This window comes from Papio anubis, chromosome 10 (assembly GCF_008728515.1).
Source record: "Papio anubis isolate 15944 chromosome 10, Panubis1.0, whole genome shotgun sequence".
Lineage (NCBI taxonomy): Eukaryota > Metazoa > Chordata > Mammalia > Primates > Cercopithecidae > Papio > Papio anubis.
This window is the reverse complement of record NC_044985.1, coordinates 25360053-25376829: the sequence shown is the minus strand read 5'-3', so window position 1 is coordinate 25376829 and position 16777 is coordinate 25360053. Positions and strand designations below refer to the sequence as shown.

The following is a 16777-nucleotide window of genomic DNA, read 5'->3' as shown; positions in this document are numbered from 1 at the left end:
TTGTATGACTGTTATTTGTACTTTTAGAAACATATCTTAAAAGATTCAAAACTAATTTATATCCTAAATATAATTTTTTTATTCTCTTATTTTCATGAAAGTTAAAAGTCAGGTTACATATGTTTATAATAAAATAAATGTAATTTTTCATTGCCCATTTAAAAAACTCTACATTTATCATTTTTTTTCTTCAGGATTTTGTAATCTGTCATCACAGTTTGTTCAGTAGATTTGCACTAAAGTTCAGGCCTAGTGGACACCTATTCAATTCTTTAAGCATTTTAATAACTGATCAATCATAGGGAAAATTAAAGAGAAGTTTGGTCAAACAGCAAACATCCTGCAGCGCTTATTTGCTTATTTTTCTATCGTCTCCTGATTACTTTATCCTGGACCTTCCTTCCTGTTCTCACTTCACACAAATGTGGTGTAAGAGAAAAACCTGGTACTTCCTTATTTAGTTATTCTAGGTTATTTTATAGTTGTAAACTAGGACGCCAAGTTGCTACCAGAGGTGTTTTTTTGTTTGTTTGTTTGCTTTCAGGTGGACTCAGATTAGGATCTCTGTTAACAACATAATTAAAAATTGAAGAAAGCATGGTTATTACATGCAGTGGTAGAGGTGCGAGTGATTGCAGGTAGCAGAGGAGAGAAGATAGTTGCCTCTAAAGAAAGTATTTTGAAATGTCCTTCGTACCAGTTTCCCAGATACATAAACTCTCTACCTCACTTTTCCAGATGTAAATTTTTAGAAAATAAGGAAGCAAATGAAACTAAGAAGAAACATAAATTGGGGAATTTATGTGTGTGCATTCATTTATTTCTATTTCTAATATATTTATAATATATGAGAAATTGCAAATAAAATGGAAGTTGGTCTTCTGCCTTTGTTTTTCTTATGTCACAAGTTCTGACTCATAGCTACTGAGGCTGCTGCTCCCTGATGTATGATAATGTGCGGTAAATTGAGAAGTGACTGATAAAATTTTAACCAAGCTGTCAGATACGATATCATATGATCAGATCATTTGTACTTTCATGCTATCAATTCTGTTTCTAAAACCAAACAACAGAAAACAGACGTTTTTCATAATTTTTCACATTTTATATCTGGTTCTTCTTTTTTCATAATTTCTCACATTTTACATCTGGTTGTTTTCTATTCTTTTCTTCTTCATAACCCATGACATTTTTCTTATTTCTTCTTTGATGATACAAGCAAATTCCAATATAATGTTTAGAAGATTTTTACCTGCGTATGAATGCATATACTCTTCCAAAGACAGACTCATTCATAAGAATGTGTGGCAAGTCAGCATTTCCAGGATGTGACAATATATTAATATTCATAAAAAGATAAAATCTATGTGTGCATGTTCTTTTTTGAGTGATATTGTGTTTAATTCGTGGTTGAATGAAATGAGATGCTCTGTCTAGGAGTTCAATTTCAATGAACATATTTCCAGAAAATGGGCACCGGGTTTTAAGTCTACTTTTAGGAGGCATTAGAACATTGCTACTTAAAGTGTAGTCTGTGTAGAAGCAGCACCGACATTGCCTGGGAACCTCTAGAAATGCGGAATTTTAATTCCAGCAAAAATCTACTGACTCATAATCGGCACTTTAAGACCTCTAGGTGATTCAGATGTACGTTAAAATTTGGCATTTTTTTTAGAGTACATAGTATGGCTCTGAATGTAACATTTACCAAATGTGTATAATGACAAGTGGATACAAATTCAAGAGAGACATAATCCATGAAAATCAGATCAGAGTGGCAAAATGGTGAAATATGTTGAATAATATCAAGGAAAATGAAACCCTTGATGAACTCCAGCATAAAATATTGACATTATTCTAGAATAATTTTAAGCTGTCATATTTGAAGAAGCTTTGAAATGTATCTTAGTTGTAATAAAACAATATAACAGTGTTTCCATGATAGTTTTAGGTATAAATAAGCATCCTTAAGTTCTATGGATGACTCTTTCTGTCTTAAATACTATGCTATTTTAATTGCTGTCATTAATCAACTTCATTAGATAATATCATAATGAGAACATAGGTGAAGCTACAAGAAAGATGTTGCAGAGAAGAATTTGTATATTTTCTAGAAGTGACAGATATATATGTGTATATTTATATATTTGTTGCTTATAGCAGAGCATTTTTTTTTATTTTACCAAATTATTGTTTGTGTATGTGTGTGTGTGCATGCATGCACTCACATACTCAAATCTTTAAACGTCAGTGTTCAGCGAGGTTTCAATCAGATTCCATATAGTAAAGGTACTGAATTGACAAATACCTTCTTCAGAATTCCCTTACAGAATAAATAGAATAAGCATTAAACTTAAAAGTAAAAAGGTGTCCTACTTTTTTTTTTCTATTTGCATATACCTGTTCAAACTTCTGTAGAAAAGAACCTTTTCGAGAGTCATGTTATGAATTTAAGGCCAGATCGAAACTGGGTCATGTCTGTTGCCCAGTGCCTGATTTTCCATTCTGTACATTTCTGTTGACCTTTGATTTTCTTAACCTTCTTGTTTCAGGTCCTGTTGACCATTTTCCTGCTCATTACCATGAGTATGAGTGGTCAGAAAGGACAGATGAAACAAAAATAAGTCAATGACTTTCTTTGCAAAAATATCTGAAAAAAGATTTCATGGAGGAGACAAGACTCACTGTAATCTTGCTACAACAATATTTATCGTAGAGCAGAATTCATGGTAAAGCTGACCAGCCTTGGAGTCCCACTCCAGGCTGATGAAGGAAATATTTACCTAGTGTATTTGCTCAATACGAGTTTCATTTATGTTTCTACCTTTTTTATAGCCTACAACATAGATAACCGGAAAAAATCTTTCTGTTGTTGCAGTTTTGTATTTTTTTCCTGAGCCAAGACATTTTCAAAGGGGTATTGCAATTATATAAATCATTAGAATTGTCCATAAATGTAAGGAATTCTGTAGTATCTCAATAACAGATATCTTTAGTTGATACATTTTTGCAGACCATTCAGAAGCTATTTAGTAGTTTAGTGTCATTACCACTATTAGTAATGCTACAACTCTGTGTGTGTGTGTGTGTGTGTGTGTCTGTTTCAATCTGAATCTCATTGTTTTCTGTGTTCTTCTTTTACTCTAAATAAACCTCCATATCTAGTATGCTGTGAAAAGTGTAATTGCTTCATAAAATGTAGGGGAAAATTACTATTGCCAGTAGATGATGTCTATGAGGAAACAGAAGTCTTTTGCTGATTCACTAGTCACCAAATACGGTTTATTTAGCAGTTGTTTAATGGTTCACATAAATTGAAGGCATTCGGCTCTGTTTAAAACAAGAAAATCAAGGTGTTATTACTTTCAATGGCCAAAACAGCAGTTACTTTTGCACCCGCCTAATTTAGTGCACTGAGGCAATCATATGACCTCACTCAAAGGCCCTGTAGTGATTCCTTGTAGCATTTCCTAGGGAGAATCCAGCTGAGTGTTTAGTGTTGGCATATTGAACTTCAACTCAAGCCCAGTTAAGGCTTTGTCATTTTTAATATGCAATTGATTGCCAGGTGGTATCCATCCTTCCTATTAGGGTTTTGTGTTGCTTCAAAGGTACTAACTTGCCTAGTGTCCGTTCTAGTATAAAGAGGTTATATGGGTGGCAGATGTTAGGAGGTAAGATCTGAGGCTGAAAAATGGAAAGACAGATCCTTGTACCATATGGTATTTGGACCTGTGATGTTGACATCCTTCATGCTGGGCTTCAACCTGCTGAGCTAACCAGGCCCTGAGGCTGTGCCAAGTGGCAGAACTAACAGGTCTTCACCAGGAAGACGTAGCGACTGTCATGTGGCCAGTCTGCTTGACCTCAGAAGATGGCCTACCAAAGTAAAAATAAGCACACGGTGACGGACTGATTAAACGGTTAAAGGAATGGTTTTGTGGTAAGCGTCACTTAGCTGATTATTATAAGAATTGGGCATTACCTTAGCAATATACAGTATTGAAAAACTTACTTGTATTCACTAAGGACAACCTAGGGTCAAGTGAATAAGTATTCTATCATAGAGGCAAAGCAGGTGAGATCATACGCATAGTTAGGATTTACTGAAAATAGACAAATACAGTTCCTCTATGCATGACTCATGGTTAGCTGGCGTGCATGGCACAGTCATACTCATTAATAAAATATTAAAAGACTTCTACTCATTTTAAATAGCTGCTATCCAGTGCCCTAACAGGACCTCTCAAATAATCTCATGCTGGCTCAGACACAGGTGGGCAGAGCGAGAGGTTACCCTGAGACTCCTCCACCTACTTGCCTGTCAGTCAGCCTGTGATGTCTCTCATTTGCCACTCGTCTCCATCCCATTCTACCTTTCTCCCACAGCCAGAGTTCATGGATCACCTACAAATGGCCAAGATTCCCCTCAAGTTGCCTATTCATGGCTGCTGGTAAAAGCTATAGCCTGTACAGTATATTCCACCTGTTGCTAAATATTTGAGTATCACCTTGACTGTAAGAGCTGTTTTAGTATTGGCATAGCATGACTTCAAAATCTTGATGTCTCATGTGATTTTCTTCCCTTTTCCTCAAGATACTTCCATAGTCTACTACACAAAAAAAGGCAGATTGAGACAGAAAAAGATACATAATTAGACTTCATTGCTTTGTCTGACATTGTATCACAATATAGTACAGAAATAAAGAAACCAGGTTTGGGAGACAGAAGAGATCTAAATTCAAATAATAGCATTGCAACTCTGTGACCTTGAAGAAAGTATTTAACCTCTGCAATCTTCCATTTCCTCATCTATATAATAGCAATTATAATACCTAACTCATGATGTTATTGTGAAGATTTAATAAGATAATGGACATTATGTGCTCACCACAGAGCCTGGAACATAGGAAGTACTCAATAAACAGCAATTATCCTATTAATGCTACTTTTACAGAATGCAATAAAGGACAGTTTGTTTTCATTAAAAGTGTATCATAAAATCGTTTTCAGAGTTAATGTCATTTTGAATGCCATAAGAAATTAAATTTTGAAGAATATTTGTCATCAACAACATTCACTTTGTGTCTGAAATATAAAATGCATATAATTTACCAATGATTCAGGACTGGTATATTTAAGAATATTTGTATCATCCTATGGCTTTTAAATTGGGCTGTTTAATATTCTGTCTTCCTCTCAAGTGTAAATTGGCTTATATAAAAATCACCATGTCTCGCACTATGATTCTTCCAGTGAAAGACGATTCACTATACATGCTCTAACTGATCCTCTCACTATGATACTACTTTTATGCTAATCAAGTCTCTCTCATATTTATTGTGTCTTCTCTCATCTCTATTTTTTTCTCATCCACTCAATCCAGGAAAATATCAGAATTATTTTTCCAAGTAAAATAACTAATGAACAACTTTTTTTGTTTTGATAAATGTGCCAGATCTTTCTACACATTGTCTCCATATACTGCAGTGAATCTGGGTCATTTGACACAGAGCAAACTTCTCCCTAAATCACACAGATATTTTGTTTTGTTTTGTTTTTAGGCCAGTACATATAATTTAATGTTGTCTTAAGGGAGATCTATAAAATAAAAAAGCTTGTTTTCCAGTTTTTGTGGAGTTGATTTCCTCTTTTTAAAATTATAGTAATGAGCTAATTTGACCAGAAATAACACTTTTTGTGGGCCTCAAAGTATCCCTACTCTCCTTGTTTCTCAATCTGAGAACAAGAAAGGATGGAGACATTGTGTTTACTAATTTGGGTTTCTTTTATACTTAGTCATCAAATGTTGGTTTCTTACTTTTTTTTGTTTTGTTTTGCAGAAAGCTAAATAGTGCCTTTCAAGGACTTTGGTAATGATTTATATATTATATTGATAATTCATTTGACTATTATCACTTGGCCATCATACCACCAAAACCCTTTCTTCCACTAACCAGCTGACATTAACATGCCATTGGTTTTTAAGCCTTAACTGGAGACCTGCATCTAACTTTTTTTTTATTTTAGCCTATAGAGGAAGAAGATGGATAAAGAATCCTCTTTCTTTTACAGGTTTCTTAAAAACAAAAACAACAAAAATACCTCTTAAAAGTGGCCAATAGCAATATCTGTGTGTGCACAGTTTGGCTCAGAGGCAATCTCTAACACATTTGTGGAATCAAAGATCAAATGACTCATCTGTCTGACAATTGCACGAGCCAGTTGGCTGCTCCCACTCAATGTCCCTTTCTAGCAGCAAGACCCCTTTCCTCTGAGAGTTGTGTAGAACTATCTGATTTTGGCTTGTCGTTTCCTGTCAGGCATTAGTCTTTTAACATGCCTCCTCCCAGGGAGTTATCTCTGCTTCTAATTGGGTAGGCTCTCCAAGCTGCCCTGAACGTCAACATTGCAATTAGGAGTTATCACCCAGTTAGAATAAGTAAAGTAGCCCCAGAGAACAAGAGGAAAAAGCTTTGCTTTCAGAGATGAAATACTTATCTTCTATTCTGTATTTCTGAAAAAAGATACAAGTGGAACATTTCATCTTTGGCTTCCTAAGTTTTTCTTAAATCAGCAAATTGAGTAAATCTTTTCCTTACAGAGAAGTTTTAAATAATGACTGGAACATGTGTTTTGTATCTTAAGGACTCAATAGGATTTCTAAAAATTGAAAATTGAAGAGCATCTTCTTTATGATTCATTGATTAAACATGTGTTTATTCATTGAAAAAGTCAGAGAGCCAACTTTACAAGTCAGCAAATTGCCACCCAAGAATTGTGAAATGAGTATCAATCAACAAATTGTCCTTCTCTCAAACAAAAGTACTTTTATTATTTTCACAGAGAGCTTGTAATTTCAATCTCTGACTGACTCATTGTTTTCATAAGAATCCTGTTTAATACACATATATCACCCATGAAAGAACCTAGTATATCAACTTGGCTAGCAAAGAACAGAGCTCTAAGAGATTAAAAAAAAAAAAAAAAAAAAAAAATCTAGGTGCATTTTAACCTAGGTAGAAGTGGAGGAGGGGGGCGAAGGAGAAAATAAATTTCTGGAGCTTTTAACAAGGAGAGTGTGAGGGTAATCCAGCAATTCAGAAATATGAAGAATGCATGGAGAGGAATAAAGAAGCATTTAAAACACCTAAAAGAGCACTGATTTTTAATCATTCAGGCTGAGTTCCTTCTATTAACATAGGGTTTGATGAGAGGCAATGCTGCAATGACAATTACTTATAAAACAGTGATTTCATTTATTTTCTAATCTATTTGCTTTTGTAATGAAAGGTCAGAAAGCAACACATTCCATTTGTCTAATACATCTCTTATTTCTAAGGCTATAATTAATGACAATAATATTTTGCCTATGTCCACACAATAATTTTTATTTGCCAACTTTGTCTATATTCTAAGTGTTTATAGTTGCAGTGCAGGAAAATGTTATGATTTAACCTATACTTTTTAGATTCAGGTGCCAACTTGCCGTTAAACTGATAAAAATCACTTGATACATTCTAAAGTTAGCAGAAAACATACATACACCCCCCCCCCCCACACACACACACACACACACGAGGCTATTTTAACATGACAATACTTTCTGACATGATCTAAAATCCTTCAGTAAAAGGATCTTAACTAGACTCCATTGTTTATATTCATAATAATACATACCATTGGTACTTTGGTCATAGCAGGTGTTCTTTTTTTTAGACGAGCAGGTATGTTTTTCACATATTAAATACATACGTAAAGCTCTATGTTAGATGCAAAAAAAGTTCCTACACTGAGTCTTCAAAAGAGAAAGGATTTTTAAATCCTAAAACAGTTATCAAAGCTACAAAAATTCCTTCCCCAGGGCTTTAAAAATTAGATGTCAGAGATGGCTAAAGGGTACTGCAGCTGGACAAAATCAATCATCTTTACATCTCTTGCAGTTTGTGAATCTTCACAACATCCATTTGAAATATGTAAACACAAAAGCCATCACTGGAACCTATTTTACAGAGAAATTATTTGATTTGAGTGAGTTACTATTAGTATTGAGTGCACATGAATCTTTAGAGGTTCTTATTTATATTCTTGCATCCTCAAGTGTAATCATACAGATTAACAAATGATTCAATTAATATTGTTTTATTTGGAAGTTGAAACTCATAAATCCAATTTTAATTTTATTTGAAATACTATAAATTCGTTTTATTTAATGCACTTACATATAAGTTTGTCAGGTGAAATAGCTCAGACGTAAAAGTAAGGTGTATTTGAAAATAAGAACAAGATCTTGTGAAATAAACACAGTTCTAGGAAAGTTGTATTGCTTCTGTAAAGATATTATGTGATTCGATATTATATTTAATAATAAGCCGAAGTATGATATTAACTATCTTTATATTATATGCTAATTTTCCCAAATAACATTGAGTAAATGATGTTGCTCACATTCTTGATAGTCTTATAAATGGTCTAGACTGCTGTAACTATTTTGAATTCTCAGCTATGGTAATTATAATAGATATTATAATGTAATTTTTTCATACTCTTATAATAACTACATAAAAATTACCTTTCCACCTTAAAATACTAGAAGTGATAGTTTGTCTGTAATATATCCAAGAAAATAGATCTAATTGTGTGTGAAAAGCATTCTTAATAAAAGAAGGCAAGGTGTGGTGACTCATGCCTGTAATTCCAGTGTTTCGGGAGGTAAAGTCAGGCAGATTGCTTGAGCTCCAGAGTTTGAGACCAGCCTGGGCAATGTGACAAAATTATATCTCTGAACCTACCACCCCCCCACCCCTGCTCACAATAAATAAATAAATAAATAAATAAATAAATAAATAAATAAGGCCAAGCATCATGGGAGGCTGAGGTGGGAGGTTTGCTTTGGCCCAGGAGGTGAAGGTTGCAGGAGCCATGATCACGCCACTGTACCCCAGCCCGGGCAACAGAACAAGACCCTGTCTCAAAAAAAAAAACACATGTAAAAGAACATACTTGAAATCAGGTTAATGGTACTCTATAAATCTTAATATATAACTTAGTTATAATAACACTAAAAATTTATTTTTAAATAATTCCAAGAAAGTTAATTTTTAAGGCATTTGTTACAAATTCTTAGAAATCATAGGATCTTCAATTTCATAAGGAGAAAGATTGCATAGGAATAAATATTTAAAAGATGCTAGGTATAGGGGCTCATGCTTGTAATTCCCAGCACTGACAGGCTGACAGGAGGACTGCTGAAGCCCAGGAGTTTGAGACCAGCCTGGGCAACATGGTGAGACCAACATGTACAGGCATGTTGTACAGGCAACATGTCAGTACAAAAACTGAAAGAATTAGCCAGGTTTGGTGACACAAGTCTGTAGTCCTAGGTACTTGGGAAGCTGAGGCGAGAGGTTACCTTGAACCAGAGAGGTCACCTTGAACCAGAGAGGTCAAGGCTGCAGCGATCTGTTTTCATGCCAAAAGAAGTAATCAATTACTTCAATAGAAGTAATCCTCATATCCCTCAGTGTTTTGGAATTAATAGTAGGCTTTACTAAAAATGTTCAAGTAATTTTAAAAATACAATTAAAACTCTGTTTTTAAATTAACTAGATAGCGGCAATCAAAGGAAATGTAAAACTGCATAATTTTTTGCATATCAAGGACATCTTATGCTTTACGTATCAAATTTGGTGATAGCTTTACATAACAAAGTATTTTTGACTTGATTTTATATCAACTAGGAATCAATATGTTTTTATTGCTACATTATGCTACCCAATATTATAAAATAGAGTGGGAAAAAATAAATGTAAGTCCTTGGGCCTCAAGAGATGTATTCAACCATGCATATATGATACAGTTCATAAACTCTACAATGAGGTACGTATCCAAAAACGTGTGATATAGACAATGTCTGTACAAGTTCATTGAGCAACATGGGAGCAATGACATCCACAAAAAACTCTCCTTTGCCTAGTGTGTCCCAACCATGATTTCATTTGTTCCTATCATTATAGTGTCAGGCAGAAAGTATTATTAATCCCAATTTTTCAAATGTGAAAGAAGAGTCTTGGTGAGGTTAAGTACTTTATGCAAGTTTAGACAAGCAAATAGCAGTTGAAACTCAGATTCAAGTCTTTGGTCTCTAAACCTTAACATGCTTTTCACTGTATTATGCTGTTTTTCACAAATAAAACTGTAATAGAGAGACGAGGGTTTGAGACTAACCTTGAAGGATTTTCTTAGGCAAAGAACAAAGAGGTTTCCTGTCTAGATGATGGTATTGCATAAAGAAAGATCCAGGAATGGGAATATATTTGGTGTGTTTTGGGGAGATGAAAGATGGCAGTGAATGAAGTAGTGTATAAATACTAAAAATTAATTGTAAATCATACTCATGAAGCTTCAATTAGATTATTGAATCAGGCTAAGGAGTTTGGTTTTGTTGTAACCAGCAATTGAGGACCATTTTAATTTTGAGAGTATTCATGAGATGAAAGTAGTTTCTGTAGAACCTGGTCTGAGAATGCATTAATGGTGGAAATGAGTAACCTCTGGCATGTCAGAGGAAGTAGAAATTAGCCAGGAGTTAAAATGCAGTGTGCATTCCTTCAACAATGGTATACCAAGCACTAATTCTGTGTCATGAAACCTGCTAGGTGTTTGCATTGGTGAAATAGATGGGAAATAATCAGTGGCATCAGATATCTCATAGTCTTATTTTGAAGAAAAATACTTAGAAACAATAATCATGAACAAATCTATAATCTGCCACAGAATTTGGAGAAGTCAGAAAAGTTGTAGGAAAAGAAAGGACAGTATATAGTTGAAGGATAATCATGTGTTTGCCAGGCAGAAGATTGGGGGGATTTTATGAAAAAGCGTGTGTGAAATGTGTCCAATCATGTCCACGGAATGCTGTGAGGAATAACAAAAATAATGGTGTGAATAGAATATAAGAGGCCTGAGAAAGAATGGTGGAAAATGTTCTCAGAGAGAGGCATTCTGGTCAGTCTTTGGAGGACTTTGCATGCCTCTGGCCTCACTGTGGCCGGGACCACAGAGGCCCTGGAGAGAAGTTCGGCAGAATGTTAGAAGCAGAGGCTAGTGTGAAATGGGAATAGGCATGAAGCAGGTGCCATCTGTGTTTTGAAGAAGTTTAATAGTAAATTTTTTTTTCAGTAGGCAAAAAGGGATACTGCTTGAAGGAAAGTTTAAACAGCAAAAGTAACTTTTTTTCTTGGGTATAAGTTAAGGAAATTGAGTGAGATTGCAGGCACGGGACTTTGAAATATTGGGAAAATAAATGGGAAATAAAACCAAGAGACAATTCTAGATAGGACAAGACCCAAAAGGTGGGATATAATATAGTGTAAGGTAGAGAGGTTAGCTGTGAGGAAGGAGCAGTCATGCTGCTTCTGCTAAGATATGACAGTGTTGGGATAAGTGCAGTTACTTGACTGCATCTGCCATTAGAGTAGAAGAAAAATTTCCCTCTCCACAAAACATGCTATCTCAATTTTCTTTAATCAGAAGATACATTTGATGGGACTTATGTCCTTTATTATCCCCTATTAATGTACACGGTAAGATATTTACTCTATACTTAAAAATAATTTAAACATTCAGAAGTATACAGGTGAATCCCATTATCCTTGCATTATCCTGGAAGCATTATTTGTAAAATAAGATTTAGTGTAAGAAATGAAACCCATTTCTGCTAATTGGTCAAGGCTTATACATAATTTAAAAGTATAAATACTAGCCTCATGGGTTGATATAATTTAGGTCACCCAATGATGGAGTTTTTCTTTTTAGGTTGTTACATTTTCAATTTTGCTATCTTGCTTAGGTCACCTACATTTAGATTTAAGGGACAGGGAATGTTTTCTGAATGTGCATGTTGCTGAAAGGTGAGGTGACATTCTCACAAGGACTACCATGCTTGCTAAAAGTTTTTAATGTCTTTGTATAATTTTGAAATTTGTCCTGCACTACCTGGTCACCTCGCCCCTGTCCCAGGTCCCTCCCAACTCCTTATGATTCAGTCACTACAGAGGTAATGCCAGGTTTACCAGAGAACCTCCAGTCATGCTCCTTTTTGTGCCTCGTTTATAATCTCTGGCTGTGAAATGTTCAAATGCCTGAAAGTCTTCATGAAATTAATCATTTAATTGAAGGCAACATTGCCATATTCTCAGGAATTCATGAAGCCCCCATTATCCCATGCTTCCCACGCTTGTGGACGGGTAGAAGCAGTAATCAGAGTGGCTGTTCTGTCCATTTACAGGATGGACAGAATCTGTAAGGAGCTTCATGGGATACAAATATTTTCAATGCACAAATGATCATTGGAAATTAGAATAGAGTAATCCCCAAAGTAACAGTACATGAAATATCCATATTGCCTGGCTTTTGAGAGAATTTTGTTTGAGGCAGGCATTGCTATTTCTCAGACAGCCCTGTCTGTCTCCCCATTTTCCAGAAAGAACAACAAAATACTGATTTTAGCAGTTTTCCAACTGAAATATCCTAGCACTGTTCAAAGAGGTCTGAAATATTTATTCCCTCAACTGTGAGGCTAATTACCGGGGCCTCGGGCCACCTCTAAAAATATTCTTTGCTGTTTACTCCAGTGTACCTTGCAAATATTATGATTGTCTTAATGTGTATTGACATGAAAATTTGAGAAGGACTGGTTAAGGTACAGTTCATCCAGCCATGATCCAGCTGTCTCATGAGTTACCCAATAGTCCTGGCAACCAAGACAAGAGTATATCAAAGATGATAAAGACTATAGTAACTAGTCTATGAAGAAACCAACTAACTCTTTAGTTCTCCCAGACTAATTTCTCTCTTGTCCCTAAACTTTACCACTAGGAATAATCTAATAACTCTATACATTGTCTTTGCAAAATAAACACACTTTTTCCTGTTTTCTCAAAATTTATAAGTAGCTGAGCCTTTCTTCTGGCCACCAGATGTGTATTTTACTCCTGCTATCATTATCATGTTCCTCAGTTACCTGGCAATCTTAACAGTGAAAAATCATACTTCCATTTGAGTCAACACATGAATCACTTTTTAAAGAATCTTGCTGCTCGTGAGAACTGCTGAGTCATTTTTTGTTTTCTAACTGATACTTCTAAAATCTCTCAGTTTTATGAAGTGTTTTCTCTGTGGGTAACTTTTAGAACTTTTACAGAAATGTCTAAATATAACTGGCCTAAACATCTCTTAGAAATTCATGCAAGGATGCATGTTTTAAAATTTTTATGAATCAGCCAAGTAATTTTAAAAAGCTACTTTATGATGTTGGTCATAGAAGTTTATAGCTTTTTAATATTAATTTATGTGTCTTTAAAATTCATTTTTAAATGCATTTATGTTAATATTGTAAATATAAGATTAAATAACTAGAAAGGCTCAGTGAAAACTCTTTCACTTACTCTTATTCCTGTAATTTGTATTCAAATTTGTATATTTGTACTTTGTTAATATATATGCACACATATATATATAAAATATATTTGGAAATAAAGATATATTTTTAAAATATTGATCCTCAAGTTATATCAGCATGTTACAGAAAATGAGTTGTGCATTTGGGGTGACAGGTGTTTGACATTTAATAGCCTTGTTTAGTAGTAATTATATAAATACACATGAAATTTACAGAGAGATCTGTTAAACAATTCAGCTATCGAAGCTACAGCATGAAAATTTGTTTATATCCCCCAAAACGCAAAAGGTTAAGAGAAAGCTGTTTTAGCATCAAACAAAATGATTTACACCTATAATTCCTATTTGATAAAGTATTTCAAAATTATATTTAACTTTTGACAAGTCTAGTTTGTTTTTTCGCTTGTATGTTTTTTTGTTTTCTTTTGTTTGTTTTCTAATTTTATCACATTGCGATCGTCTGCAATTCTCATAATTTTGCATATCCTAAAATATGTTAGATTGGCCTTTTAATTATTATTATTTTTTTTACCTCAACTAAGTAAAGAAAGTAAAACATGAAATTTTTGAACTTTTTTTTTTTCAGGAGGAAGAAAGGGACTTACAACAGAAAAGAGAGTTTTGAGATATAACTATTTACCAAAAAGCAACTTACCTTCTTAGAACATTTTTTACTTAACTATGATAACACCAAACACTTATTAAGTGTTTGCCAGACAGTGTTTAAGAGCTTTTGATAGAATCCTCACCACAACCCTGTGAAATACAGACGTGATATACAGCTTGCCCAGGCCATTCAGCTCATGAATAGTGGGGCCAGCATTTAGACCCAGGAATCTGGCTCCACAGTCTGTTAAGCACTCTGCTATGCTGCATTTATTTATGTAACTAATGCATGTTGAATTCCTACTCAGCCTGCATTGCAGTGCTCAGAGCTTTGTAGTGAATAACTGTTGACATTCACAAAACCCTATGAGGTAGGCTCTTTTGATAGTTTCATTTTATACATGAGAAAACTAATAATTATTTGATTAAATCAATTAATGTCCCATGGACTCAGCAGAGTTCTGATTAAAACCTAAGTGTATCTGACTATAGAATCAAGACTGCGGCAATAATCTATGTCAGATTAAATATAAGATAGTAGTCATATTGGAATTATTACACTTTGGATTTGGGAAAGCTGGATAAGATGAAAAAGAATCATATTTCGATTTGGAAAGTGCTTGTAGAAGTATAGATAGGATTTGGGAATTGAGAGCCTGACATTCAGATAAAATAACATACAATTTGGATGCTTGATAAAGATTTGGAATGGGTAAACTGAGAAAAGACCATATGTTCTGATTTAAGCTTATCTTAAAAACACAAAGGGTGATTATACAAAGTAGTTATCACTGGTGTTTAAAAAAATGAGTATGTTCTTTTTTTCACTTCCTGTTATTTAGCAAATTTTATTCCATTGTAGTTGCTCAGTAAAAGATTTTTAAACAATAGAAGTCATACATAATACATACATAAATCATACATAAATACATTTATAACTTCATATTCTTAAAGAACAGACTAAAAATAATATAACCTTTAGATTGGCATAACTTCACTTAAACGCCACTGAAACAGTTTTGTTCATGTTACCTGATGTAATTTTAACAAGAGACCTGCAGAGAACCATTATCTATAGTTCACAGCTGAAGAAATTGAGATTCAAGAAGTTTAAGTACATTGCCCAACTTATCTAGGGATATGAGATGACACAATGACTCATATCAACCCTCAGATTTTAAATCCATACTATTTTAATGTTTGGAAAGAATATTTATGTTTTTAATGCATTATTTGAAAAAATACATGTTTCCTTTTCTATGGGGCTTTTAAAAATTAGGTGTTTAATCACATAGGCTAACTTCAATGTCTCTGAGAACAAGAGCAGCACTCTTCTCTCACAGTATTTTCTATAGCTTTGTTTTGTAAAACAATGCTAGTAATTACTTGTGCTTAACAGTTTTACCATTTAAAAAAGCTAACACATAATTCTATTCTTTTTTACATTTTTTTCAGGTCCTGAGGAGGTAGAAATCAAGTGCCCCTTGAATCACATTGCTTGCCTTGGTACCAACAAATGTGTTCATTTATCCCAGCTGTGCAATGGTGTCTTGGACTGCCCAGACGGGTATGACGAAGGAGTACATTGTCAGGGTGAGTCCATTCATGGAACAATGCAACTGAAATATTAAATTTTGCGTAGTAATGAAAGTTCAAAAAGAAAACCTAGAACTTGCCTTTTCTTTCAACCATAAGCATATCAGTTATTAAGAAAGCATGAATTTTATTGCCAGACATTTAATATGCATTTCAAAGTTGCAAGTATTATGTTTGAGCAAAAAAACACCATTAGACAACACACATACACACACACACACACACATTTAGACTTTGAAGTTGGGCTCTTAAACAATTACATGTTTCATATAAAAAAGTACTTTTGATCAAAAGGCAAACGGGAAGTCTTTTTCACAGCAGATTGATATCACATGGTGTTACAAGCTTGTTTCTCTGAACCTTTGCTTAAAGTATTTGAAGGAATGCTTCGGCAACCAAGTATTTTAGTAAGAAATATCCATGGGAAATTTTTTCCTTTATAATCTTTCCATAATATTAGACTATTAACTTCCTTGTAATTTTCTGTCTTTTTAAAAATCAACATCTAAATTCCACAGTGGTAAAATATGACCTAGATATTAATGATAAGAGTGATAATAATTAAAATCTAAAAAGTAATAAAACGTTAATAAAACTGGCACGTTCTAGTAGGGGTGGAGTAGGGGGAAATGAAACACGAGATAAAGAGAAATAACAGCAGAAGGAAAAGTCAAGCATTCAGGTAAGGACCCAGATTTGGGAACAGAATCAAGGTATCAGTCAAGTGAATCAGACTGCAAGATGGAGCTGGGAAAGAAATAACTGTACTAGAAGTCTCTAACTCAGATTCTCATAGACTGAGTGTAACACAAAGGATATTGAAGCTAGGATTTCAATGAGAACCTGTCCTTCATTTGGGGGTCGGTAAGACCCTAAAGAATAGAAGAAAGGATAGAAAACTGGAGATAACATATCTGGTTTCTGGGTAACTTCACACAAACTAATTGCTGTCATGCGGGAAGAGGTCCCGGGTCACCAGAAATTCCAGTTGTTCAGGAGGAGTGCCATATATGTATACATTTAAAGTGCTCAAAGTCAGATACTATTTTTTAAAACATTGTATCGTCAATAACATGCCCAAGCAAAACCTGTCTGGGGGCCTGACAGGGCTTA

General features: G+C 34.3%; 1 protein-coding gene across 1 annotated transcript in view; it reads left to right on the top strand.

The window, feature by feature from the left end:
- LRP1B (LDL receptor related protein 1B) overlaps nt 1–16777 on the top strand; it is a 1950491-nt gene that overhangs the window by 655339 nt on the left and 1278375 nt on the right. Inside the window, exon 3 of the mRNA XM_031651763.1 lies at nt 15524–15661. Within this exon, the coding sequence (XP_031507623.1) occupies nt 15524–15661 (138 nt within the window). The remainder of the gene's footprint in view (nt 1–15523; nt 15662–16777) is intronic.